A 27,853-nucleotide genomic window follows, 5' to 3' on the forward strand; every position below is an offset into this window, starting at 1 on the left:
TAACCCTGTTTTTAATTAAAATTAGTTGATAACATATTGGTCTCTGTCCTCAAAGAACTTTATCATAGTGGCAGAGGCAGTATCTTATTCATTTCTGAATTTCCAACACCAAGTACAGTGCCTGACATTTAATATTCCTGCAATAAATATTTGTTAAATCACATGGAATTGAAATCAGGACTTCATTCCTTTTTTTTTTGTTTTGTTTGCTTATTTCTGGAGTGTGCAGCATGTGTTGCCACTGATATTTTAAGTTCGTAGTGAAAAATCATTTCAACGTGTCCTAGGCTTGGTCCCATTTCAAACCAACCCCCAGGACAATAGCTTTCATTATAACCTTCTGTCTTTGCCAATCAGGATGGAATTCTGTGCACAGAAGTTATATACATATATGGGTATATCTATGTAACAAATCACAGCACAGGAGCCCCCTGGGTTACCTCAGGCTCTGGTATGACATATTTGAGCCATATAAATTCAGCTTCTCCTCTGGCATCTGTTAGCTGACTCACTTGCAACTCCACCTCAGCAGTGGTCTCTCAGTCCTCTCAAAGCAGGAAAAGAGTACTGTGCGCTGAGAGAGCATGGCAAAGAATCCTCCAGAGAACTGTGAGGACTGTCACATTCTAAATGTAAGTTGATTCATATTTTTTCCCTTTTGAGCAGAAGCATGGTTTCACAGATTTATTGTATCACAATGTGAACATTAAAAAGAGAAATCAAAGATGATTTTGAATTTGGCTTGTTATTTTAAGAGCTGTTGTGTATTGTTTTATTCTCTCTTAGGCAGAAGCTTTTAAATCCAAGAAGATATGTAAATCACTTAAGATTTGTGGATTGGTGTTTGGTATCCTGGCCCTAACTCTAATTGTCCTGTTTTGGGGGGGCAAACATTTCTGGCCGGAGACACCCAAAAAAGTAAGTAAATGCACATATTATCTAATGCTTATGTTTTGAGTTTGATTGAATTTAATTAGTGCTTGACATGTATATTACTCTGAAAATGAAAATCATTAAGTCCCTTTTGCATATATTTTCTGGTTTTATGAAGAACTGAATCAAGATTTTGCTTTCTTTCATTTGTGTAATTATTTTGGTAAAGGAAAGTTTGTTTTCTGTATTTCAGTTAATAATGATAAGAGTAGAATTAGCCATTCTTTTATAATGCTTGGGTTTAAGAAGTTAAGACTCCTACTAGAAGCAAATTTTTTACTGTAAAAAAAAATATTTTTCATCTCCCTTTCAATTATCTGGGCAGAAGTTGATGGAAAAGTAATATACAACCACATAAAAAGAAATCACCAGAAATGGCAGCAAAGGATTTTCAGGGATTGTTTCTGACTTAATGTATCTGTTCTGAGGTCAGGCAGAAAATACCTTTTCAGAAGAAGCAATTCTCATACCTGACTTCACATGCATTTATGACTTAAAAAAAAAACAGCACTTTTCTGCTCCTCACTAGCCATAATTGTCACTGACCCATGAGATAGTAATGCCACAAGGTAGAAACAAGGGACACCAAGTCATTAATCACAGGTATCTCAGAAAACTTCTGATATTAGGGTAATTTGGTAAACCTGACTGGCCATTGTCGTTGATATTTGTGTACCTTAGTGTTATTGTTATACCCAGACTCACACACAATAGGCAAATTTAGATGTGACCCAAAGAAAGTGGTCCCTTCATGCTAACCATTTCCATTTAAGAGAGAATTAATAAATGTACAAGCTACAAGGTGTGAAGATGGTTTTATGTCTTTGCCACATTTTTCTCTCTGCATGTGGGTTGTTGTTACTGTTGCTATTAATTTGTTATAATGAGATCATAATTTTTATTTGATAACAAATGTAGGAAGAGAAAGGCACATATCCAGGAGGGGGGATGAAAGATAAGAAGAAAATGGGTTTACATAGACTACTGGGAGCCAAAGGAGTGATAAGAACAGAGAGGAAAGAGTATGGATTGATGAAAAAGGAGAGGCAGTGGGGAGAAAATAGAAAATTAACTACACAAGTGTCCAAAAGAAAACAGAGAAATAAGGCATAGCTACCCTTGGATTCTTCACCTTTACTGTCATATCCACTTTCATCTAGTCCTAGAGTCTACCTTATCAAGTTTAAGTAAGAGGGAGAATGAAATGCAAACCAGTCCATCTTTGTCTGCTTTTTTATTTGCATCTTGTTCCAGAATGGATTTCAGGCATCATCCAATGGTTATAGTTAGCCATTTCTCTCATTCTCTCTCTCTCTCTCTCTCTGTCTCATCTCATCTCATCTCTTGCACTGTGCCCTGCTTCTGAACTACTTTCTGTTCACATATCTTTCTAGAGAAGCCACCTATATTCAGGCTGTCAAGGTGGGCAAAGAAATAGAGATCAGGAAGGAAACAGAAAATGAATAAGAGCGCCAAAATGCATTCCATTCCCATTCTGTTACCATTTAGCTAATTCTCTAGGTGATGTGTTGCCTCACATATTGAATATAGGGTCCTTTTGACAATTATGGGTGAGTTAGAGGACAATAAACCCTTTTGTTCTCCATGGCCATAATGTACTTAACTGAGTGTGGTAGGTAGCTAGCCCTTTTGACCACCTGTACAAGCTTGATTAAACAGTGGGTCAGATGGCCTTTTTTGTGACTGTTGGTACTGCAAATGCTATTTTGAAAGAGTTTATGTGTTTTTCTAAACGTTCAATGTTATTTGCCTCAGTACTATAAATGACAAGTGGGTATTGAGGAGGGCACCTTTTGGGATGAGCACTGGGTGTTGTATGGAAACCAATTTGACATTAATTTCATATATAAAAAAAATAAAAATATAAATGACAAGTGGGACCTTGCTTTTATCTTGCAAGGTGTCAAACTCACGAACAGGGCCCATGGTTCCCTCTACTTCCATATCATATCATCTTTGTTTCTCACTTCAGTTCTCTTCTTAATGCATTATAAGGAGCAATCCTGTGATTCCTCAAACCAAAACTAAAACCTAGTCAGTGCATGCACAGAAGAGGTCAAGTATGCTATGAAATAAAGTAATCCATCTTGGGATGAAGTAATCCATCTTGGGATGTACTTTTCAGCAAAGGGGTTCTCAGAAATGAACAAAATTATTGTGAGGTAATCTGGTATAAGACAATATGTGTCCCCTGGGTCAAGTTTTCCCACCATGAACAAAGGTTATTTGTTCTCCATTCCAGTGGGGAGCTGTAATTTGTTGTCTTTGATATTTAAGTCCTGGCCTTCACCACAAGACCCAGCTGGGTCCGTTGCAAACTCAGGAACCAGCTGGAGATGTGGATGCTTCACTCAGTCCACCACTACCTTTAATTCCCAAAGAGCCCAAGAAACCATCTATGTTTCCAATGGCTGAGACTGCCAATAAGCCTGCCTCAGAGCTGACTTATGAATCCTAGGAAGGAAAAAGAAGTCAGATTAGTCTTGGAAGATTTGCAAGGGAAAAGGATCCAGGCACCTTGCACAAAGACTCTCCCCTTAAGAATATGGCTTAGCAAGAAATGTGGGGCACCTGGGCGGCTCAGTCAGTTGAGCTTCTGACTTCGGCTCAGGTCATGGTCTTGTGGTTTGTGGGTTCGGGCCCTGCATTGGGTTCTGTGCTAACAAACAGCTCAGAGCCCGGAGACTCCTTCGGATTCTGTGTGTGTCTCTTTCCCCACCACCCCCCGGCCCCCGCTCATGCTCTGCCTCCCTCTGTCTCTCAAAAATAAATAAATGTTATTTAAAAAAAAAAGAGTATGGCTTAGCAAGAAACAAAAGTTAACAAATTAAAACCCAGGTTCTTCTGGGCTTTCCTTTACAAGCCTATGGGACCTGTGGGAACCCGTGGAGACAGAATTGTTGATGTTGCTGTGCTTATGGATGGACTGATTTTTTTGTTGTTCTCCTGGGGCTTCCTCCAAGCTCTTAGTGTTTGCTCCTTCAGCCTCCATCATAGCTTCTCTTTATTTTGTTTTTCTTTTTTTTTTTTTGACATCTGTTTATAATAAACAGTGTTTAACATCTCACATTTGATGTTGACATTTCCATGCCAGTAAGTCCTCCCCCTCCTTCCATTACCTCCCACCTTGATGTGTACAAAAGACCCAGATTCTTGATCCCAAAGTGAGAGTAAGCCATGCTTGATTCCCTCTCCTCACACACCCCAGGCATAAACACATGTGCATGCAAGCATGTGCAAATGCATACACACACATACACACACTCCAGAAAGAGAAAAGCATCAAAATGAAGTGAAATGAAAGGGACTAAACCTAGGGGAACAGCTGCACTCCCTTACAGGCTCCAGGCCCCTAACCCACAACCACATATAGGAGCCACTTAAGCTGAATGAAAGCCAGACCATCAAATGCTTGTATTCAGCTTTCTCAGCCAAATGGAAGGTACCTATTCAGTCCCAGAGATTTTGAGAGTGCATCACAATGAAGCTCCACTTCTAGGCAGTGACTGCCCAAGGATCTTTGAAGCCAATACTCTAGAGAAACATTCTTCCTTTAAAGTTCCCTGCATTACCCATTTAACTTGAAGCAATTAGAAGCCAACTCCCCAGCTAATTCATCCAACATGGAGAAAGCAAGTCATAAAAATCCCAGCCCTTATATCAACAATCTATAGATGTAGCACAAACCTTGTAACCTATCCACTCCAATCCTTTGTAAAATGAGGCAAAAGGATAATAAATTAAATAAATGAAATTTTGCCCTTCCTACCATATCCAGGAACTACCTGGTGACTTTAGGACTCTTTAGAAACTGTAAATCCTAAGGCCCACACAGCACTCAAGATTACTGGGGGTATCCTCACAACTCCTCCATACTATCAGTATGAGAAGAGAAGTGGTAAGGATATGTGGGCATCCTTCTGCCTTCTCCCCACCTCAACTGCAAATAATCATTAAGACAGCATCACCCAGGATTGCCAGCTCAATATCATCGTATGCTGAAAATCCTTTGTTCGGAAAAAGTACTTCCTTGCTAAGTCTGGATCTAGCTTTCCTGTGCCTATTTCTCTAATACTAGCATTGGCCAGAGACCCATCTTCTTCTTCTTCAATGCCTCTTCTAGGCACATAAAGAATAAAACTCTCTTTCCTGAGTTCTCTGGGCTTTCCTACACAGCAGTTTGGTGGCTAAAATGTGGGTCTGGAGAAGCATTCATACCCTCAAGGAAAAAGTTGGAGTTATAGCTGGAATCTCTTTAGCAGAGGGACTGAGCTTCACCAGATGGTGCCACATTGGCATTTTAAAAAAGAAGGCTTCTCTTCATTTTATTTTCCTCCCAAACCATTGCAGAAGGAAAGTCCACCCTTATACAGACAGCAGCTCTCACTGGGCCAGTTCTTGCTGTAGGTTATTAAGAGGTTAATACCAATCATGTAGATGAGAACTCTGGATACTAATGGGCACATTCTGATTTAGTCCCTCCATTCTACAAGGCAGCATTTGCTGAGCAACTTACATGGCACCAACAAGGAAAACCTGGCTCCTCAGAGGGAACTGTCTTTTAGAGGCTGAGAGTGGGACTGGAGCTGTATAGGGAAAGTAGCCCAGGTGATCAACAGATAATAGCATAGTAGCAGTCCAATCATCAACCTGATAGGTATTAGTCCAAATCTGAGCAAAAGTAATTTTGTCAACTATTCAACATTGCATCTGGCAAGGAGTGGGAGATAAAGATGGGAACTGAACTTCCAGAGAAATTTGGTGACTTGCTCAAGGTCACACAGCTTTTAAGTGGCAGAGTTGAGGCTAGGACTAGAACCTGGTCTAAAGATTCTTTCTACTATTCTTAAGATGCATATAAGAATGAGGGGTGGTGGGGATAGTGGGTATGGGAAAACTTCCCAGCCAACTTGAGTCTGTAGATGAAAGAAATGGTTTTTTTCTCATTGAAAAAGAGGAATGTTTGTGCTGCTTATGCCAATTTTTTTCAGGGCTGAGAGCTGGTGATTGAAGATGCAGAAGTCCAACTTTGCATAAGAAACAATCTGTCTGCTCTGTGTTGGTAAAGAAATACCCAGAGGCCCTTTAATTCCCACAGGCTAGGTTGGTAATAAAATGGTACAATGCATTCCCTTCCCTTCCTTCCAGCCTAACACCTGATAACCAGCTATTCTGAGCATGTATTTCACCTTTGGAGAGTGTACCTCATAAACAGTAAAGGATGAAGGTGGAGAGAAGAGCAGCTAGATTAATCACAGGCTCTAAGAAACAAACCTAAGCCAAATGTCCTCAAATCCCTTTCAGGAAAGGCTAAAGGCACTTGCCCCCAAAATCGATCCATCACACTGGGGTCTGAGGCAACAGTATTTTTTTTACAAAAACTAATCTCAGAGATTGCCACAAACTGAGGCAAGAAATGGAAGACTGTGAAAGAGGGAAGTTAGGGCTCATTTGTACCTGAGTGGAGGATTTAACTGGAATGAGGAAAGAATGTATAAGGGCCAGGGAAGAGAAATGAGTTTGGTTTTGCTCCATGTTTTCTCAGTGTGGTCTTCTTTCATCTCTCACCACCTGAACTTAACCACATATCTATTTCATTTCACTTCTGAGTCATATCCCACTCCATAGGCTTCCCTGTCCCACTCCAGTGTCCTTACAGTTAAGATGAGACCTATGTGTGGGTAGAACAGGAACGTATCAGAGTGGTGCTGGAAGGATGCCCTTGTCTCTCAAATATCTCCTATTCCTGGTGTCATTGTGCTTAAAATCCATCATTAGTAATTCATTCTTTTGACTTAAGTATTTCACTCCACTTTTTAAAGAGATAAATACCAATCACGGTCATCTTAGTGTGAAATCATTTGTCAAATTTGTTTTTTCTTTGACATAAGGGACCTGAAGCACCATGAGATTCTTTGATGTCTAGACAGGAAACAAAAGGATAGAGGAAGATGGGAAGAAGGGGAAGGACTAAGAGAGTACAAAGGAAACAGGATATGAAAAGAACAGAAAAGGGAACCTAGAAACACCAATAATTAACTTTCCCTATTTGCCAATTTGACAGTAGTGTCGTCTTCATCACAGTCTGTCCTTGCTCTGTCCTTCCTGAAGTAAAGCTGAGTTGGGGACAGTGTGAGATGAGCTACTGAGCACCCAGTCATACGTTTCTCAGGCCAGTCATCCTGCCTCTGCTATAGTTAGTGCCTGGAAAGGACAAAACCATTTGGTCCTTTATCTCCAGAAAGACCCTCAGCCCCTGAGCCATTGAGCTTAGTAGAGAGAAAAGTACTTCTGAGGCCAAAGGCATGAGCTCAGTCTTCATATGGGCCAGTGGCGCTCGCATAGCCATTTCCCAGGCAATGTGCTCCACAGGGACCTGGGCGAGACAGTATGTCTGGATTTGCTCAAACCCATCCCCAAACAGTCCAAAGTGGGCCACCAGCATCATCTTCCTAGACAAGGACAGTCTGTTCCAAAAGGATACTTCCGATAGTAGAATTCCATCTGGGTGAATATATAGCTTCCCACTCCCACCCCTTATCCAGGATTCACACGTAAATGAAGTCATTCTGATCCCACTCCATTTAGCAGCCTATCATTGCTAAAAATAAGCCAATTATCTGGTTAATGAATGTGATCAGAATGGACCCCTTCTCTCCCACGAAGTCAAACCAAACCAAAGAAAAACCCAAAAAACCTCTTTGAAGGAATGTTGAAAGTAATCAAGATCTGCTGAGCTTAGCAGTTTCCAATAGTTTTCATCTAGCAAGGTGTCCAAGTGAAGTGCATTGCCAACAGTGCAGGAAAAGTCATTCCACAGAAGTACACTGAAATTCTAAATGTCACCGGTATGGTTCCATAGTCTTCTACCAATGATTGAAAATACAGCCTGTATTTTTTTCTTTTGCCCAGGTAGGCAGCATTCCAACATCCCCTAGTCTCTAACCTCATTTTTCCATGCAATAATCCATCAGTGGTGCTGCTCATGAAACAAACACCCTACCCCACCCCCAATGACTAGTAGTGTCGACATTTGTCTCAACAATGTATAGTACTTCTAAAGAAATTCCCTCCCATTAGGAGATCTGACAAGACTGGATCTGAAGTAGATGCCTCTCTCCTCTACTTAGGTCAGGCCTACTTAGAGTTCAATTTCTTGCCATAGGTAGACATTTCTCAAGCTGGCTGCAGAGCTGAAATTGAGGAAATATTTATAACTAGAAGCAAATAACAAGCCTAAAGGAATTTGTTTGCTACCTGTCACAAACCAGGCCAGAATTCCTGAGTTAACTCTGCAGTTGCTGGAAGGTTGTAAATACCATTTTCCTTCCCCTTTTAAAGTATGGTGTCTTAAAAGACCTTGCCAATGTTTAAAATCTCTTTATGAAGCTGAGAATTTGTCCCTGGTGGGAAAAACATATGCTGTATAGATAATATTTAATTTAGTATACCCAGTACTTAAGTACTGACCCTGTCCAAGGCACTGCAGAGCTACAAAGAAGTAAATGACATTATTGCTTCCTATTCAGCAGCTACAAAGACTTTTAACACTTGAAGCAACATTGTTTCTAAAAACCCTTCCAACTTGTTTTTCTAGTTGAGCTAGGGACAATTTGACCAGGTTAAACTAACATTCAGTCACAGACACCCGCAGACATTAAAAAGCATCCCGACCCAGTATAAGCTCTAAAAGGCCTTCTGTCACTGGAAGCCATATCATTAGAAAGCAACATTGGCTCTATAAATGACTTGTTTTAGGGGAATTTTCATTTACCAAATGTTTTTTGTAAGGAAAACTAAGTAGGAAAAAACTTGATAGCAGGAAGCATCCTAACAACAGGAATAAGAGATTTCCACCTGGCACCATCAGGTCTGGCTTGGTTTGTGACAGGTAGCATATTACTTTAGGTTTGTTATTTGCTTCTAGCGACAAATATGTCATCAGTTATGGGTAATGGGCTTACTCCTAAACTGGGACACTTGATGGGACTGGTCCTCTTGGTCCTAAGAAAAAATTACCTCTTGTAGAGGGCCAGAGAGAATCTGGAGTTTTGCTTCAACCACTCAGGAACAACCTGATAAAGAAGCCTTTTCAAGGCACTATTCTTGTATGATACTGTATTACTTAGTGCAGGGAACTTGACACAATTGTCGAATTCTATATATATTCAAGTATAATATATTTCTACATATATTCAAGTATAATATACTTGAAGCCAACTGAATTAGGTTTGGAAAACAAAACTCAGGAATAAACTGAGTGGGTTTAGTTAGCCCATAAAAGAGACGGTCAGGGGAAGGCAATAAATGTATCCTGGAGTCGAAATGGAAGGAAAAGAAGCAGTTGAGGTTAGATAAGAGTATTACCTAATATTGGCCGAGGAGAATGGTCTTCAGATTCTAAAAAAGACCCAAGACTGCTGAGGCAATATTAAAGTCCTGGTTAGATAAGGAGATAAAGAGCAATACCTAAGCATTCTACATGTGTTCAAATCTGTTTCTCAGCCCCGAATGAATTTCATGGGGAGAGGGGGTGAACACTACTTGGAAGGGAAGTGGTAACTTAAAGAAGCAGCAGCAGTTTTACATGATCCCTCTGCTTAACGTAAGGGAAAAATACTTTACAGGCTGGTTTGCAAAAATATCATTCACTATTTAATCAAGGCTGCCAAGAAAAAATGTTGGAATTTTAGTGATTAGTTCAGCAACTTGGGTTGAATACAAAATACTGGCTCTGAAGGATCCCCATATCAGCTTCAGTGCCAAGAAGCACCTCACTTTAATCTTGAGTCTCAGAGAATTCCCAGTGGTAAGCTGCTGAGATGGCACCTCACCACAAAGGCTCCAGAAACAGAAGGTGCCCCAGATATTACCTAATTAAAGTGTCTTATGAAGGGACACACTGAGTATCTTAGAGCTTGTTTTCCTCTGTTCTTCCAGACATATGACATGGAGCACACTTTCTACAGCAATGGAGAGAAGAAGAAGATTTACATGGAAATTGATCCAGTGACCAGAACTGAAATATTCAGAAGTGGAAATGGTACTGATGAAACATTGGAAGTACATGACTTTAAAAATGTAAGTTGGTTATTCCACCCCTCAAGGTTTCCCACTTAAAATATTAGAACATTTGAGTCAAGTTAAAAAATAGCCTTTAGCCTCCACTGAGTTTGTAAAACAAAAGCTTTCCCTTTGAATTCAAATTTTGCCATCCTGGGGCCTTAATAGATCATGGACCTCGTTAACTGTCACTATTTCAGGAAGGTCTATTTTTTTGTCTGTTTATAGGGTTACACTGGCATCTACTTTGTAGGTCTTCAAAAATGCTTCATCAAAACTCAGATTAAAGTGATTCCTGAATTTTCTGAACCAGAGGAGGAAATAGATGAAGTAAGTAAGAATATTAATAGTGGTAGGAAAAGCCATCATTTATTGGGTGTTAACTATATGCCAGACATTGTACTACTAAATGCTTTACTCTCATTTGATGCTTACAATGACCCTACAGAGAGGTGCTATTATTATCCCCACTTTCCAATGAGGAAACTGAGTTCAGAACCAAAATGTGACTTTTCCAAGGTCACACAACTAGTGAGGAGCAGATTGGGATCTTGAACTTGGGCCTTTTGAAAAACGAAAGTTCATGCTATTAGGAGCAACACTATACTTTTATACCTGGGTAGCCATTAACATTCTGTACATTTGCTTCTAAACCAAAGATTTCTAGTAAGATGTGTGAGCCAGAGGAACCAAAGCAATCCTGCTTAAAGATAAAGTCTTAAAAAGAAAAGTCCCAAGGCCACCTGAGATCCTTGCCGCTTTTATAACACTGTGGCATTCACCTATTTAAAAAATTCCAGTTCATTCACTTTACCATTGTATGCTAGACTCTGTTAATGAAATAATCTGCATTTAACCTCACTAGGAAAGGCAAAAACAAAGAAGGTAAGAACCACAGTGTAATAACAAATTCTCTGAAAACATACTGTCAGGCCAAGGTAAGGCAACCTAAGATACTGGTGCAATCACTAAATGGCCTCTGAAAACCTAGTGGGGGATGGAGGATTATTCACTAAAACACAACTATCATTAAAGCCCTTGAGGCTTTTAATGCTTTCCTGATATTCCTCCTGTAACTAAAGTATGTTGCTATCAGTGAAGGAATAAGGGGAACCTTAGCTAAAGCCATATTGTGGCAGCATATTCCCACTGTAGCCAGAAAGAAACAATTATTTGTTTGGTTTATTTGGTTTTCTTTTAGTGTTTAACTGGCAAATGTAAAATGAAATTATGGCAATGGCACAGTGGCCTCTCTATGTACTGTAAAGACCTCTTTCTTCTTTCTCTCCCCCATTTTTTCACTATTTTCCTACATAGCTCTTTCTATTTTAATTCTCATCTACCCATTTATTTTTTTCTTCCCTTTTCTATTTTTTGGGGGGTGATGTGGGATAAGGAGCCCTTTATCCTTTCCTTTACCCAAGTCTCAGAACTGTCATTGGCTCCCCCAGACATGCCACTGGTCTCCTTATGGCCAGGGAAATTACAGACCCTTGTTACTAGAATTTCCAAGGAAAAAAAGAAACTTTCCCAGAGACAATGCTGTGTTCTCAAGGTCTATGGTAGTGAAAAATTTTGGTGATTAAAAAAAAAGCATAAATTCAATGCATCTGAGGAACAGAACAACTTCCAGGATATTAGGAATTACTGCCTAATTAGGAATTAGGCAAGGATAAGATGAAGGGAGAGTCAATAGGAGAAAAAGGCAGTACATGTTGCTTTTTTTTTTTTTACAGAAAATAATGTAAACATTTGAGTAGGGCCAGCCAGCAATAAAACCTTGAACTAATACAACAGGATTTATTTTTCTGAAAAAGATAAAAGCAAAGGCTCATAATGTCTCATTTTGGCCCTAATTTATTCTTCAATTAATTTTGCCAAATCTTTTAAATAACATAAGTATTTATCTCATGATAGTGAGATTACTTTTATCTTCAATTATATATATACAGGCTACAGATTTTTTATGAGTTAAGTTTGCAGTTCTGGATGACAAAATCCCTCTTATTCTGTTCTCACCACTGTATCTATGGTTTGCGCATGCTAAACATACAGAGCAGGTATATAAATAACCCTGATTTTGCTAACAAAGCTAGTCAGCATACGAACCTCATTTTCTACAATCCGTTTCAACACATCCCAAGGTCTTTACAGACTCAAAGTTGAAGAAGCTAAGACTTGAGAGTTTTAAATAACTAGGGAAAAATTATAGAAAGCCATATTTCAGAGAACGTATTAATAAAAACACTGAAATCATAAAGCTAGAAAGAAACAAAAAAGAAAAGTAAAAGCCTTATTAAGAGTAGGGAAAATGTCGGGGTGCCTGGGTGGCTCAGGTGGTTAAGTGTCTGACTCTTAATCTTGGTTCAGGTAATGATCTCACAGTTCATGAGATTGAGCCCCGCATTGGGCTCCACACTGTCGGTGCTGGACCTATTTGAGATTCTCTCTCTCCCTCTCTCTCTGCCCATCCCCCATCTGCTCTCTTTCCTTCTGTCTTTCTCTCTCTCTCTCAAAATAAATAAATAAACATTAAAAAAATTTTTTGAAGAGTAGGGGGAAATGTCAAGGCCCAAAAGACAAGTGAGTAAGAGAGTAGGTACATAGATCAACTACTTCCAATACAAGAAACTGAAGAGAAGGCAGTGTTCTTGACAATATAAGAAAAGCTACCTGAAGAAAAATACACTGTAAGACAAACTCTAAGCATCTAGAATGAAAGGAGTAAAACAACGGTAAGGCCAGTGAAGTCACAATCTAAAGACTGGACTGTAACACACAAAAAAAGACATCTTTCACACTACAACTAGCCACCATTAACAGGCAAATCTTGTAAAACCAAAATAGTAAGTTTGATTGCTATTTAATTGATCTCACCAGTTTGGATTATAGGAGTTTTTTCAGCTTGAGATCAAATCCTGCTTGCAATCTTAGTTGCAAGCCTAAAACAAGGCAGGCACTCACACAACATCCATTTAAAAGAGCAAAAACAAATGTAAATCACTCAGGGTTCCAGAAGCCCAATTAAAACATATATGGCCCAGTGGGAGGCCCAGAAAAAACGATGGATAACCTTCCTAACTGTAAGTGAAATGGTAGCAGAGCAAACTCCTGGTACAGTGACTAGCTTTACTGTTAGACCTGAGAGAGGGATCAATTTTTAACTCTCTCAAAGGCACCTACTGTATGCACATACACAGCTAGTTCACAGACAGCCCTGGGATTGGAATTGTTATCCAAACTTAAAATAGAGTGTTTTTCAGTATTCCATAATGTCTCACTCATTTTATTAATTTCTCTGCCTATCCCCACCCTGAACTTCTCTCAGAATGAAGAAATTACCACCACTTTTTTTGAACAGTCTGTGATTTGGGTCCCAGCAGAAAAGCCTATTGAAAACCGAGACTTTCTGAAAAATTCCAAAATTCTGGAAATTTGTAATAATGTGACCATGTATTGGATCAATCCCACTCTAATAGCAGGTATGACCTCCTTCTCCTCCTCCTCTTTCCAAAGTCAGTAACAGGTTAATGTTCCCATCATTTAGAAACTACATTTCTAGGAACACAAATGATCAGCTTGTATCTTAGATGAAACTGTATATGCTCACCACCAAGGGAGGAAGGAATTTCTCACAGCCAAGTTATAAATCAGATAAATCAATGCTGACAGGCTTTTAAATATCCCAGCAAAGTTAATGCCACCCTAATGTGACTAGTGATAGCAAAAAACTAATCTTTCTTTGCATATCTATGTTCATTGCAGTTGGGATATCAGACTATTGCTCAAACCACTGTGTACCCAACCCAAGAACAGAAGAGAGGAGCCAAAACAATTTTCTGTTGTCACAAGAATGATTCTCTGTGTTGACTGGTGGCATTCTCCCCAGAAGACAGGACAGTCATTGTAATACAAATTTCTTTGTGGCTGTTTTAGGAATCACTATAAAAGTAATTGAGGGCTAGAGATCTACAGTAGAAGAGGTCAGCTCTCAACTTCCAATCAGCTCATAGAAAAGGCAAAGGTCTCTGGACGTCTTATTCTTCCCAGCTAATACAGAATTTGACCTCCCTCATTCTAGACAGAATAAATTACTATTTATTCAAGAGAGACCACTCTTACCAAACCAAGAAGCTATTGGTACTTTTTGGCAGCTTAAAAAAAGAGGCAACTAAAGACAATGTGATATTCTGGATTGGATGCTAAAACTTCTGCTTCAACATTCTTTTTCTAAAAGACATTAATGGAAATAATGATGAAATCTGAATAAAGTCTATAGTTTAGTTAATAGAATTGTATCAATGCTAATTTCTTAGTTTTCATAATTGTACCAAGGTTATTTAAGATGCTAATGTTAGGAGAAACTGGATAAAGGGTATATAGGAACTCTGTACAATCATTGCAACTCTTCTGTAAATGGAGGATTATTCATAAATAGAAATTTAAAAAAAAACATTTTAAGACAGGAAAGAGAGGAGAAAGCAGGGGAATACAGAGGGCACTAAATCAAATCCAGCAATCAAAAAATATTTACTCAGCACTTATCAAAGGTAAAATCATTGTTGGGAGACACCTAAGTCCCCTCTCCTGGTTTTTAAAATTAGGGTGCTAGTAAGGCAAACAGTAAGTATTCAATGCCAAATGAGCAAAGAAGAGATCTGCGTACATGGGAATAGTCAGATTTGTTTGGGGGGAAATCTCTTTATAATTGCAGCTGAAGGAGTTTGGAAAAGTGGTTCATGCTTGCCTAAATGATGGCATTGACAAGATAATGAAAATCTCTATTCCCAACACCATAACCCCAAAGACTTCTTTTGGGAACCATTTGCAAAGGAGGTGCATCAAAACTTTGTGTTTATTCCCTTAGTTTCAGAGTTACAAGACTTTGAGGAGGATGGTGAAGATCTTCACTTTCCTACCAATGAAAAAAAAGGGATTGAACAAAATGAGCAGTGGGTGGTCCCTCAAGTGAAGGTGGAAAAGACCCGCCATGCCAGACAAGCAAGTGAGGGAGAACTTCCAATAAATGACTATGTAAGTTACATTCATGTCACTCTGTTAGAGGGATAGCAAAGAGCCCTCAAAAAACTCACTACCCCTTAGATCAAAGTCATTAAAAGGTGCATGGTCATTGTTTTAACAAAAAATATTTAAGAAACTTGTAATCCCTAAGGGGTTCATTCATAATCAATCTTGATCAATCTTGATCAGACTAAGGAATTTAGTTTCTCACCAGTCCCCAGTTCATGTAGTCTTATAGTCCTTCCCTGCTTGGTGGGCCTTTTCTTAGTGAACCTTACCCTCCAACCATGGTTTATTCTTCTTTCAGACTGAAAATGGAATAGAATTTGACCCCATGCTGGATGAGAGAGGTTATTGTTGTATTTACTGCCGCCGAGGCAACCGCTACTGCCGCCGTGTCTGTGAACCCTTGCTAGGTTACTACCCATATCCATACTGTTACCAAGGAGGGCGGGTTATCTGTCGTGTAATTATGCCTTGCAACTGGTGGGTGGCCCGCATGCTGGGGAGGGTCTAATGGCAAGTTTGAGCTCAAGTGCTTAAACTTCTGGCAGCCAACATATAATAAATGCATGCTATTCAATGAATTTCTGCCTATGAGGCATTTGGCTCCTAGTAGCCAGTACTCCAGAATTACTTGTAGGTAATTTCTCTCTTCATGTTCTAATAAACTTTTACATTATCATCAATGGCCTGATTGCTGTTGAATACACTAGGTAAATGTTTACTAAGAATATTTCCTGCAACTGAAATGGAGTAGATCTGTCTAACATGGATGACAATGATGAAAACTTGCATTGTATCAGGTTTGGGGAGTAGGAAAGGGCAAAGAATAAGGATTCTCAAATATCGTAGTTTACTACGTTGTATTGAGAAAGTAGAAATGAGGGGCTGATGATAAAATGTCCCCATAATTGATGCATAAAAAAACTTTGTCCTCTTGTGCATAGCCCCAGTGTTTAATTATCTGAGAGACATATTGTGGTCTTGCTCAAGCATCTGTTAAGCTGCTGGCCAGGCAGTGAGTCACAGCAGGCCAGCACTAAAATGTTCCAAGTGCTCAGACTCAGCAAAGGAGAAAGGTAACCTAGCAAAAAGGGTCCCAGGCTCTCCTCCAATAAACAGGAACTCAACTTTGGACACATTCAACATTTATAACCTTCAGTCTGACTTCTTTTTAGATTAGGGTCTGGTTACATAAGTTTCCAAGGCAATTGTCTGGAAAGGGGGAATCCATAAATATCATTCACAAAAATAGGCATCATAGCAAATCACCCAGCTGAGGAAACAAATGGGATTTTTCCCCCTCCAAAACCACAAGGAACTAGCAGCATGCCACTTTCCTTTTTTTTTTTTTAATGTTTATTTATTTTTGAGAGAGTGTGTGTGTGTATGTGTGTGTGGGATTGGGTAAGGGGCAGAAAGAGTGAGACACAGAATCTGAAGTAGGCTCCAGGCTCTGAGCTGTCAGCACAGAGCCTGACACAGGGCTCAAACTCACAAACTGTGAGATCATGACCTGAGCTGAAGTCGTAGGCTTAACTGACTGAGCCACCCAGGCGCACCTAGCAGTATGCCACTTTTTTAAAGGAAGGGTAAGGCCTAGTTTCTGATCACATGACACTTTGCTTGGGAAAGGGAAAAGGGTCATAAGAGAGAGAAAAAGCAGTGGTTAGAAGATAATATTAACCTTGATGTCCCAGCCAGTTGTAGCTTCAAAATTCCTGTCTACCAATCTGTCGCACCTTCTAGTCTCATTTGACTTTAGTCCCTCCATTGCTCAACTCCTAGGTTAATGTGTCATGAAAATATCTGTCACTTTCCATCAGAAAAGCATTTCCAAAGAGTAAAGTCTTCACCAAGATGCCTGTGGGCCAGGAGTCATTTCCCCCCTTTTAATAGTTGAAGAAGCAAATAGAAACAGATTTGCCTAAGGTTAAGATTAGCCAGTCATTGATAATTAGCATGCATACCATACTTGGATTACAATTTCCACAGAATGAGAGCACAATAAAACATATATAACAATGCAGCATCACTGCTTCCCTAAGCCCAGCCTCCCCATCATAAGAAACGACACCAAATCAACTCTGACCCTCCACACCAGAGACCTTGTAGTAATTCTAATGTTCCCTGTCCTCCACTCCAGTCTCTCACCAAATACTGCCAGCTTGCCCTCCTAAACCACCCCTCAATTATGCTTATAGTCTCAGCCACAGGTTATTTCTTAGCACAGCTGTCACAACTTCCTCCCTACTGAAGTCCCCAGGCTGTGGACTGAAGCTAGGACAAATGCTTTTAGATACAGTTAATTTTTCACTTACAGATTTTATGAATGCCATTTCCTTTCCTGAAAGTCTATAGTGGCTACTTACTACATTAAGAATTGAGCCTAACTTGCATTCATATAGTCCTTCCTCAAACCACTCTCAACCACCACTTCCTATCACTTTTCTCCTGATACACTACCCGCCCCTTTGCTTGTCTCAATCACATTAGCTTCATGCTCCATTTGTGCAGCCATTCCATCTCCTTCACAAACTTTTCTCTAATTTGTGGAAATTTAAAAAAACCCACTTTTTTCTTACCTAAACATGAAACTTAAATCCTCTCTACTTCATACTATGCCTATGTAAGTTAATATATCACTCAATGCACACATCATTTATGTAGGATTTTAATGTGCAAGTTCTAGAAGAGAACTCTCCCCCATTTTGTTCTGTTCAGAACCTAGCACAGTACCAAAAGCATGCAAGTGGCTTTTCCATTTTTATTATTGAAAGCAATGAGAAAATAGAGAGGGAAGAAGTTCAAACAAAACAGGAGGTTATAGAAGAGCACAACTATGAGATTGTTTAGAATATTATTACCGAAAGTTGGCTGTGAGTTCTAGTGAAATTTGGGATGAAAGTTCTTATGTTACTTAAATCCATTTTTGTATTCCTTATCTTTTGACACAGTCCATTTCTAGAAGTATGAAGAATTCTTCTAATCCCAGAATGATCTAAAGTATCAATGATTGCCCACAGCTGATTATCTATTTCCATTATAATGCAGGCCTTTTGCATTTTCTTCAGAATTTTCAATGATTCTGTGTATAAAAAAGAAAAAAAGGCAAAAACCACATCTGCCATGAAACCACAAGAAATATCATATTACCTTTCAGATTCTTTGGGGTTCTAAATTCCAATCAAGAAAAGTCAGGTGAGGCAGAGCCATCCATTGCTCCCACTCAGCATAAGGGCACTATGCATTAGTGTTCTCATCACCTTCCTGCACACCTAAAATGGCTCTTTGGAAGGACTAGGGGCAAAAGATATCTATTTTGAGTCTTTATATATAAGGCTCACTGTCTGGCTGAGTCCAAAACTGTCACTTTGGCCCCTAAAGTCTAATGCTGAAAGCTTACTGAGATAAATATGGACCTTCTCATTCAGGCTGTCAGGAAATGTGTGGATCTATTTTATTTATACCCTTTAAAATGATTTTATTTTAGCTTTCCTTTTATGAATAAATTTCATTCTGGGGCTTAATTTTGCTGACAGCATGCTGTTCCCTAACAAGAAGGAAAAGTGGCTCCACATTAAAAACCAGGTATTACTGTATACACACAAAAATACTGTCCATGACTCATTCCAAAGTCCTGTTCCTAAGTCTCCTCTGGTATCTTTAATTAATTCCCATGAAACCTACTTACCCAAGAACTACATTGATAATTCATTTATATTAATAGTCAACTCTGGCATTGTGTATCCTAATGAGTGAATAGTCACTTGTATGCTTACTGCTTTGAGTTCCATTTGCCTATGTTTTCTTTCACTTATTTGACACTCAGACCTATTGTCCTTGCTAAAAGGGCTCAGAAAGAGACAGGTAGATTGAACACAAGGGAAATAGATTAAGTCACAATAAATCCTTCAACCAAAACAAATAAACAAACAAAACCAAGCAACTCCACAGTACTGCGATGATCTTAGTCTAACAGTGATATGAACACACTGTCTATATCCTTCCCTGCTGATGCTATCATTTGCGATTCTGAATTTTCCATTGACAGCAGTATTTCTGCTGGTCTTACAGAGATGTTGGCTACTAAAATACAATTCAGGCTCATACCCATATCAATCATCAGTTAACCAAGAAAAAGAAACTTGTAGGGGATTTAGGGTAAAGGCCTTAGCCATGGTTGAGTTGCTGAAGTAGAGAGTAAGAAAGCAGCAATGTGACGAGCCACAAGTAGAACACAGGGATTTGAGCTTAATTTGCAAGGGGGTCCATATGTCATGCCAGCTCACAAATTCACTGTGTCCACTAAAATCCATTCCTTGTGATGGGGGTTGTTGCTTCACAACAATGTTGTTCTAGTCACGGCTATCTATCTGGTGCACTACTGTGGTGTAAATTCCCCACGTTCACAATAATAGCACTTGATGTTTTGTTTATGCTAAATCATGATTAAATCAAAATTGTTTGTAGTTGACCTTTTTACATTTCCTTTTCCTCCAAACTACTTCTCTTTTTGAGAGGTGTCTTTCTACTAGGGCATATCAATCTAGGGCAATTGTTTCACTGATATGATCTACAAGTTATGAAGAGTCCATCATCTACTCTGCTAGACACAGAGACATGCCAGAGAGAAAATAAGTTATTCTCTTTATTGTCTAGTCATTTACAATATATTTGGCACAATAAGATCTCTACTCTCTAAACAGCTAAGAAAGTATATGACAGAACTTTTCAGAAGGATTCAAAAAGGAGAGCAAGAATTCTACCTATGCTCTCAGACAGAGAACTTCTTTCTTCCAAAAGCCAATAGTGATGGTATTCTCAGAATTAGCCTACCAATTTTGCTGAGACATACCACAAATCCCTGATTTCCCAAATATGTTTGTCTTCTATCTCCTTAGAACCAATTTCAGTGGAATGGAACATAAAATCCCAAAATGACTTAAACAAAGTATAAGTGGGCAGTCCAGGTAGTCCAGTCAATTGACCCATACACCTATCTTTCTTCTCTACCATCCTCAGTATGCAGTTTCCATCCTCAAGGTCATTTTATGATCTGAGCTAACTCCAGCTCTAGTCTTCATGTTCATATTCCAGATTGGTAGCACAAGGAAGCTGGGCAGGATAAAAGGCTATCTTTCATGGAGACTTCTACTTACATGTTATAAACCTAAACTTAGCCACTTGGCCAAAGTAGCTTCAAAGGAGATTGGTAATAGTCTTTGATCTCGATGCATTACCACACCAAATGAAATCATGATTCTGTTACTGAGGAAGAAAGAGAGAAGTTATTCTAGGGAATGCAACTGCCAATGCTGGCCACACCTAGTTATTTGTTTAGGATTTAGAATCTCTATTATTAAAGCCATCCCTTTTGTATTCAGTACCTATCTTCCAAAATCTCTGAATATAAATGTAGTACTTGAAAAGTGGTAATACATTAACAAATTAAGATTCATTCTCATATGATCACAAACCAGTCTATGAGATATTTTTTTCTCTGAGGAAGGTGACCATAAGTAAAGAAAATAAAAAACACTTATGGGGAAACAAAGGATATGTTAAGGGAAAGCATCCACAGGACTCTATGAAGTCAAGACACTACAGGTTGAAAGGCTGAGAGCAGGGAGAGAGCCAAAACCAATTTTGTTACTTCACAATTTTACTGAGGACTAACCCCACATGTCTAGGTTGATACAATGGTATGCAATTACTGTAGTATATACATCATGCCCAAAGATAATGTGTCACAAAGCAGATAATTCCATTAACTAGTATCTTTTGTAAGGTTTTTATTTATTTTTCACTTTTATCAGGAAATTGGGGAGGTGGTTCTAAAAGATGTAGATCTGGTTGGAAAAAGGAGAGAAGAAAAAACTTTCACGTAACTATAGCTTTTATATTGGAATCAAAATAGAGCATCATTTTGAAGAAAAGTATTTCTTTTCAAAAATCCTTACCAGTTTCTGGAGTAAGACCTTTATAAAATGAATATTATTCATCAAAGAGGTTTTGTTTTGACAGACTTAAATTGACTAGAGAAAGTTCATCTTCTACATTATGGGGAATAAAAATGTGTCTAATAGAGCAAATTTCATGACACATCATACACGGAGCAGATGTGAGAATCTAAGGCCAGAAAACACAATTTCTATTTTACTGCCACCCAGGGAAATTTCCCTTTTGTTTCAAGTAACCAATAATCCACACTTATTTTTCTAAATCTTCATTTTTTTGCACCATCAATGGATCTCATCCGCCATCCCTATGAATATAGCTTTGAAGATATAAAAGACTGCAACCAATTTATAGATCAATCCCAAGAGCTTAAGCCTTTATATTCAGAGAAACTTGGATGACTGTTTAGGCCACCAGAGAAAAAAATTTTTAAAAATTTATTAGTTTGAAACTTATTTACAGTATTCAGGCCAAGCCACACAAACTGTTTCCTTACAGCACATTCATTGTTGGTATTCAGTAAATATTAACCAACATTCCCCAGTGTTCTGACTCACTATTATATTTAGGCATCTTAAGAATGAAATACATTTCAAGTACTGAGAGATTTCTTCATAAAAATTCTACTTGTCTTGAAACTGGGTCCAATTTTTTTCTAAAACTTGTTTTTCTAGTGTCTACATTTTATTAATGAACTAATCCTTCCCTTTGAGTTTATAAAAAGTTATACAAAAAAAAACACTGAGAAAGGGTTTCATTTGAAATATTGTTATCATGGTCTCAGATATTTTTACTTTGGAGATTGGGAGAATGGTAGGGAAAGTTGATGTGTTTTAGCTTTTCTTCAAATCCCTCAAACCCTTGCCCTTCCAGTTTGTGTATAGATGATAATTAAATGGTCTATAGGAGCTGAGAAAAAAAAGTACCTCAAACCACAGAAAATTGAAATTTATCTCTCATCAAACATTCAGGTATTTCCTGCCAGGTGTCTAATTTTACATACCAAAACACTTTGTTTTAAAAAATAGAATAATTTAGAAGATGGCGGCACAGGAGGATGCTGGGCTCACCTCGTCGTGCTGATCGCTTAGATTCCACCCACATCTGCCTAAATAACCCAGAAAACCGCCAGAAGACTAGCAGAATGGAGTCTCCTGAGCCAAGCATAGACAAGAGGCCCAAGGAAGTGGATAGGAAGGGCAGAGAGGCAGTGCGTGCTACACAGACTGGCGGGAGCCAGGGCAGTAGAGGGGCAGCCAGCCTGGCAAAGCAGAGCCCCCGAAGTCTGGCTTGCAAAAGCAGAGGGGCCTGACTCCGTGAGTTCTGACAGCCAGAGGGACTTAATATCTAGAATGTTAAAAGTGAACAGCTCTGCTCTCGGAGAGCCAGGAGGGTGAGAGGATGCCGGGAGGAAGAGTTGTTGAGCCCCAGAAGACAGAGCTCAGCTCAGCAGGGGAACAAAGGCCTTGGAAAGAGCCATCTCCCTCTCCCACGCCCCAGCCAAAATTCCAAAGGGAACCAGTTCTTGTCATCGAAATTGCTTGCACCACACAAACTACCAACACTGTGCTTCTGTGGGTCCATGCCTCCCTCCTGGTGCTGCAGGGCCCCTCCGGATGCAGTGGACCACCAGCAACAAATCGAGCTAGGCTTGCCCCTCCCGCCCCTGTGAACCTTGTGGATCCACCCCAGCTAATACACCAGATCCCATAGAAGCAGCACCAAAAGCCTGGCAGTGGCAAAGTAGTCCAGTCAGAGGCCACACTACTCCACAGTGAGTCGTGCCCCTGGGAGATGGTAAGATAAGGTACACATCAGCTCAACTATGGCCCCAGTGGTGGGCTTGGGGCAGACATCATGTCTGACTATGGCCCTGCCCAACAACACAAGTTACTCCAGACAGCACAGGGCAAGTGCCCTGCAGTTTAGAGCCACCTCAGGGACTACCCAAAATGACAAAACGGAATAATTCTCCTCAAAAGAAACTCCAGCAAGTAGTGACAGTTAACAAATTGATAAAAAACAATTTAAGCAATATAACGGAACAAGAATTTAGAATAATAGTCATAAAATTAATCACTGGGCTTGAAAAAAGCATAGAGAACAGCACAGAATCTATTGCTACAGAGATCAAGGACTAAGAAATAGTCATGAGGAGCTAAAAAAATGCTATAAATGAGGTACAAAATAAAATGGAGGTGGCCATAGCACAGATTGAAGAGGCAGAGGAGAGAATAGGTGAATTAGAAGATAAAATTATGGAAAAAGAGGAAGCTGATAAAAAGAAAGATAAAAAAAATCCAGGAGTAAGAGGGGAGAATTAGAGAACTAAGTGATGCAATCAAACGGAACAATACCCATATCATAGGAATTCCAGGAGAAGAAGAGAGAAAGGGCCTGAAGGTGTACTTTGAACAAATCATAGCTGAGAACTTCCCAAATCTGGAGAAGGATACAGGCATTAAAATCCAAGAGGCACAAAGAACTCCCTTCAGACGTAACTTGAATCAGTCTTCTGCATGACATATCATAGTGAAACTGGCAGAATACAAGGATAAAGGGAAAATTCTGAAAGCAGCTAAGGATAAACAGGCTCTAGCTTACAAAGGTAGATACATAAAAGTTCTGGCAGACCTATCTACTGAAACTTGGCAGGCCAGAAAGGAGTGGCAGGAAATCTTCAATTTGATGAACAGAAAAAAAAAAAATGCAGCCGAGAATCCTTTATCCAGCAAGTCTTTCATTTAGAATAGAAGGAGAGATAAAAGTTTTCCTAAACAAACAAAAACTTTAGGAATTCATCGCCACTAAACCAACCCTACAAGTGATCCTAATGGGGATTGTGTGAGTGAAATGTTGCAAGGACCACAAAGTACCAGAGACATCACTACAAGCATGAAACCTACAGACATAACAATGACTCTAAACCCATATCTTTCAATAGTAACACTGAATGTAAATGGACTAAATGTGTCAACCAAAAGACATAGGGTATCAGAATGGATAAAAAAAAAAAAAAAAAAAAACAAGACCCATATATTTGCTTTCCACAAGAGACTCATTTTAGACCTGAGGACACCTTCAGATTGAAAGTGAGGGGATGGAGAACTATTTATCATGCTACTGGAAGTCAAAAGAAAGCTGGAGTAGCCATACATATATCAGACAAACTACACTTTAAATCAAAAGCTGTACCAAGAGATGAAGAAGGGAATTATATAATAATTACAGGGTCTATCCATCAGGAAGAGCTAACAATTATAAATGTCTATGCAACGAACACAGAAGCCCCAAAATATATAAAACGATTAATCACAAACATAAGCAATCTTATTGATAAGAATGTGGTAATTGCAGGGGACTTTAATACCCCACTTACAACAATGGATAGATCATCTAGACACAGGATCAATAAAGAAACAAGGGCCCTGAATGATACATTGGATCAGATGGACTTGACAGACATATTTAGAACTCTGCATCCCAAAGCAATAGAATATACTTTCTTCTCGAGTGCACCTGGAACATTCTCCAAGATAGATCACATACTGGGTCACAAAACAGCCCTTCATAAGTATTCAAGAATTGAGATCATACCATGCATACTTTCAGACCACAATGCTATGAAACTTGAAATCAACCACAGGGAAAAGTCTGGAAAACCTCCAAAACATGGAGGTTAACAAACACCCTACTAAAGAATGAATGGGTCAACCAGGCAATTAGAGAAGAAATTAAAAAATATATGGAAACAAATGAAAATGGAAAGAAAATAATCCAAATGCTCTGGGATGCAGCGAAGGCAGTCCTGAGAGGAAAATACATTGCAATTCAGGCCTATCTCAGGAAACAAGAAAAATCCCAAATACAAAATCTAACAGCATACCTAAAGGAACTAGAAGCAGAGCAGCAAAGACACCCCAAACTCAGAAGAAGAAGAGAAATAATAAAGATCAGAGCAGAAATAAACAACATAGAATCTAAAAAAACTTGGAGCAGATCAATGAAATGAAGAGTTGGTGTTTTGAAAAAAATATTGATAAACCTCTAGCCAGACTTCTCAAAGAGAAAAGAGAGAGGACCCAAATAGATAAAATCATGAATGAAAATGGAATGATTACAACCAATCCCTCAGAAATACAAGCAACTCTCAGGGAAATCTATGAAAAATTATATGCCAGCAGACTGGAAAACCTGGAAGAAATGGACACATTCCTAAGAACCCACACACTTCCAAAACTCACACAGGAAGAAATATAAAACTTGAAAAAATCCATACCAGCGAAAAATTGAATCAGTTATTAAAAATCTCCCAACAAATAAGAGTCCAGGACCAGAAGGCTTCCCTGGGGAATTCTACCAAACATTTCAAGAAGAGAAAATACCTATCCTTCTCAAGCTGTTCCAAAAAATAGAAAGGGAAGGAAAACTTCCAGACTCATTCTGTGAGGCCAGCATTCCTTTGATTCCCAAACCAGACAGAGACCCAGCAAAAAAAGAGAACTACAGGCCAATATTCCTGATGAATATGGATGCAAAAATTCTCAATAAGATACTAGCAAATCAAATTCAACAGCATATGACAAGAATTATTTACCATGACCGAGTAGGATTCATTCCTGGGCTGCAGGGCTGGTTCAACATTGGCAAATCAATCAATGTGATACATCACATTAATAAAAGAAAAGATAAGAACCATATGATCCTGTCAATTGATGCAGAAAAAGCATTTGACAAAATTCAGTATCCTTTCTTAATAAAACCCTCAAGAAAGTCAGGATAGAAGGAACATACTTAAACATCATCAAAGCCATTTATGAAAAGCCCACAGCTAATATCATCCTCAATGGGGAAAAACTGAGAGCTTTCTCCCTGAGATCAGGAACATGACAGGGATGCCCACTCTCACTGCTGTTGTTTAACATAGTGTTGGAAGTTCTAGCGTCAGCAATCAGACAACAAAACGAAATCAAAGGCATCAAAATTGGCAAAGACGAAGTCACGCTTTCATTTTTTGCAGATGACATGATAGTATACATGGAAAACCCGATAGACTCCACTAAAAGTCTGCTAGAACTGATACATGAATTCAGCAAAGTCACAGGATACAAAATCAATGTACAGAAATCAGTTGCATTCTTATACACTAATAATGAAACAACAGAAAGACATAAAAAGAAAATTATCCCATTCACAATTCCACCAAGAATCATAAAATACCTAGGAATAAATCTAACCAAAGATGTAAAAGATCTGTATGCTGAAAACCATAGAAAGCTTATGAAGGAAATTGAAGAAGATACATAGAAATGGAAAAACATTCCGTGCTCATGGGTTGGAAGAATAAATATTGTTAAAATGTCAATACTACCCAAAGCTATCTACACATTCAATGCAATCTCAATCAAAATTGCACCAGCATTCTTCTCAAAGCTAGAACAAGCCATCCTAATTTTGTATGGAATCACAAAAGACCCTGAATAGCCAAAGTAATATTGAAGAAGACCAGAGCAGGAGGCATCACAATCCCAGACTTTAGCCTCTATTACAAAGCTGTAATCACCAAGACAGCATGGTATAGACACAAAAACAACACATCGACCAATGGAAGAGAATAGAGACTCCAGAATTAGACCCACAAAAGTATGGCCAACTAATCTTTGACAAAGCAGGAAAGAATATCCAATGGAAAAAAGATAGTCTCTTTAACAAATGGTGCTGGGAGAACTGGACAGCAACATGCAGAAGAATGAAACTAGACCACTTTCTTACACCATTCACAAAAATAAACTGAAAATGGGTAAAGGACCTGAATGTGAGACAGGAAACCATCAAAACCCTAGAGGAGAAAGCAGGAAAAAACCTCTCTGACCTCAGCCTCAGCAATTTCTTACTTGACACATCCCAAAGGCAAGGGAATTAAAAGCACAAATGATCTATTGGGACCTCATGAAGATAAAAAGCTTGTGCACAACAAAGGAAACAATCAAGAAAACTAAAAGGCAACCAACGGAATGGGAAAAGATATTTGCAAATGACATATCAGACAAAGGGCTAGTATCCAAAATCTATGAAGAACTCACCAAACTCCACCCCCAAAAAACAAATAATCCAGTGAAGAAATGGGCAGAAAACATGAATAGACACTTCTCTAAAGAAGACATCCAGGTGGGCAACAGGCACATGAAAAGATGCTCAACGTCACTCCTCATCAGGGAAATGCAAATCAAAACCACGCGTAAGATACCACCTCACTCTAGTCAGAGTGGCTAAAATGAACAAATCAGGAGACTATAGATTTGCTGGTGAGGATGTGGAGAAATGGGAACCCTCTTGCACTGTTGGTGGGAATGCAAAGTGGTGCAGCCACTGTGGAAAAGAGTGTGGAGGTTCCTCAAAAAATTAAAAATAGACCTACCCTATGATTCAGCAATAGCACACCTAGGAATTTACCCAAGGGATACAGGAGTGCTGATGCATAGGGGCCTATGTACCCCGATGTTTATAGCAGCACTCTCAACAATAGCCAAATTATGGAAAGAGCCTAAATATCCATCAACTGATGAATGGATAAAGATATTGTGGTTTATATACACAATGGAATACTATGTGGCAATGAGAAAAAATGAAATATGGCCTTTTGTAGCAACGTAGATGGAACAGGAGAGCGTTATGCTAAGTGAAATAAGCCATACAGAGAAAGACGGATACCATATGTTTTCACTCTTATGTGGATCCTGAGAAACTTAACAGAAGACCATGGGGGAGGGGAAGGAAAAAAAAGTTAAGGAGGGAGAGAGCCAAACCATGATACTCTTAACTGAGAATAAACTGAGGGTTGACGGGGAGT

The 27,853-nt window shown here is 39.1% G+C and overlaps 1 protein-coding gene across 2 annotated transcripts; it reads left to right on the forward strand.

Moving 5' to 3' along the window:
• The first annotated feature begins 438 nt into the window (after positions 1-438).
• On the forward strand, positions 439-15,720 carry TNMD (tenomodulin). Of its 2 annotated transcripts, XM_015081729.3 has the most exons (7): positions 441-632; positions 787-918; positions 9,895-10,035; positions 10,246-10,347; positions 13,346-13,499; positions 14,885-15,051; positions 15,347-15,720. In XM_015081729.3, the coding sequence occupies exons 1-7, from the start codon at positions 585-587 to the stop codon at positions 15,554-15,556; spliced, it is 954 nt and encodes a 317-aa protein (XP_014937215.1). In that variant the 5' UTR covers positions 441-584; the 3' UTR covers positions 15,557-15,720. The 2 variants fall into 2 exon arrangements, with proteins under 2 accessions (XP_014937216.1, XP_014937215.1); XM_015081730.3 differs by lacking the exon at positions 10,246-10,347 and having other exon boundaries at positions 439-632.
• Positions 15,721-27,853: the final 12,133 nt, after the last annotated feature.

The sequence above is a fragment of the Acinonyx jubatus genome, chromosome X (assembly GCF_027475565.1).
Source record: "Acinonyx jubatus isolate Ajub_Pintada_27869175 chromosome X, VMU_Ajub_asm_v1.0, whole genome shotgun sequence".
Classification (NCBI taxonomy): domain Eukaryota; kingdom Metazoa; phylum Chordata; class Mammalia; order Carnivora; family Felidae; genus Acinonyx; species Acinonyx jubatus.

Bases quoted from the DNA above. Each gene is read 5' to 3' on its own strand.
- TNMD (XM_015081729.3), top strand. From the start codon at position 585: ATGGCAAAGAATCCTCCAGAGAACTGTGAGGACTGTCACATTCTAAAT. The intron at 919-9,894 runs GTAAGTAAATGC...CTGTTCTTCCAG, and splicing joins GGCCGGAGACACCCAAAAAA to ACATATGACATGGAGCACAC. The intron at 13,500-14,884 runs GTATGACCTCCT...TTATTCCCTTAG, and splicing joins CAATCCCACTCTAATAGCAG to TTTCAGAGTTACAAGACTTT.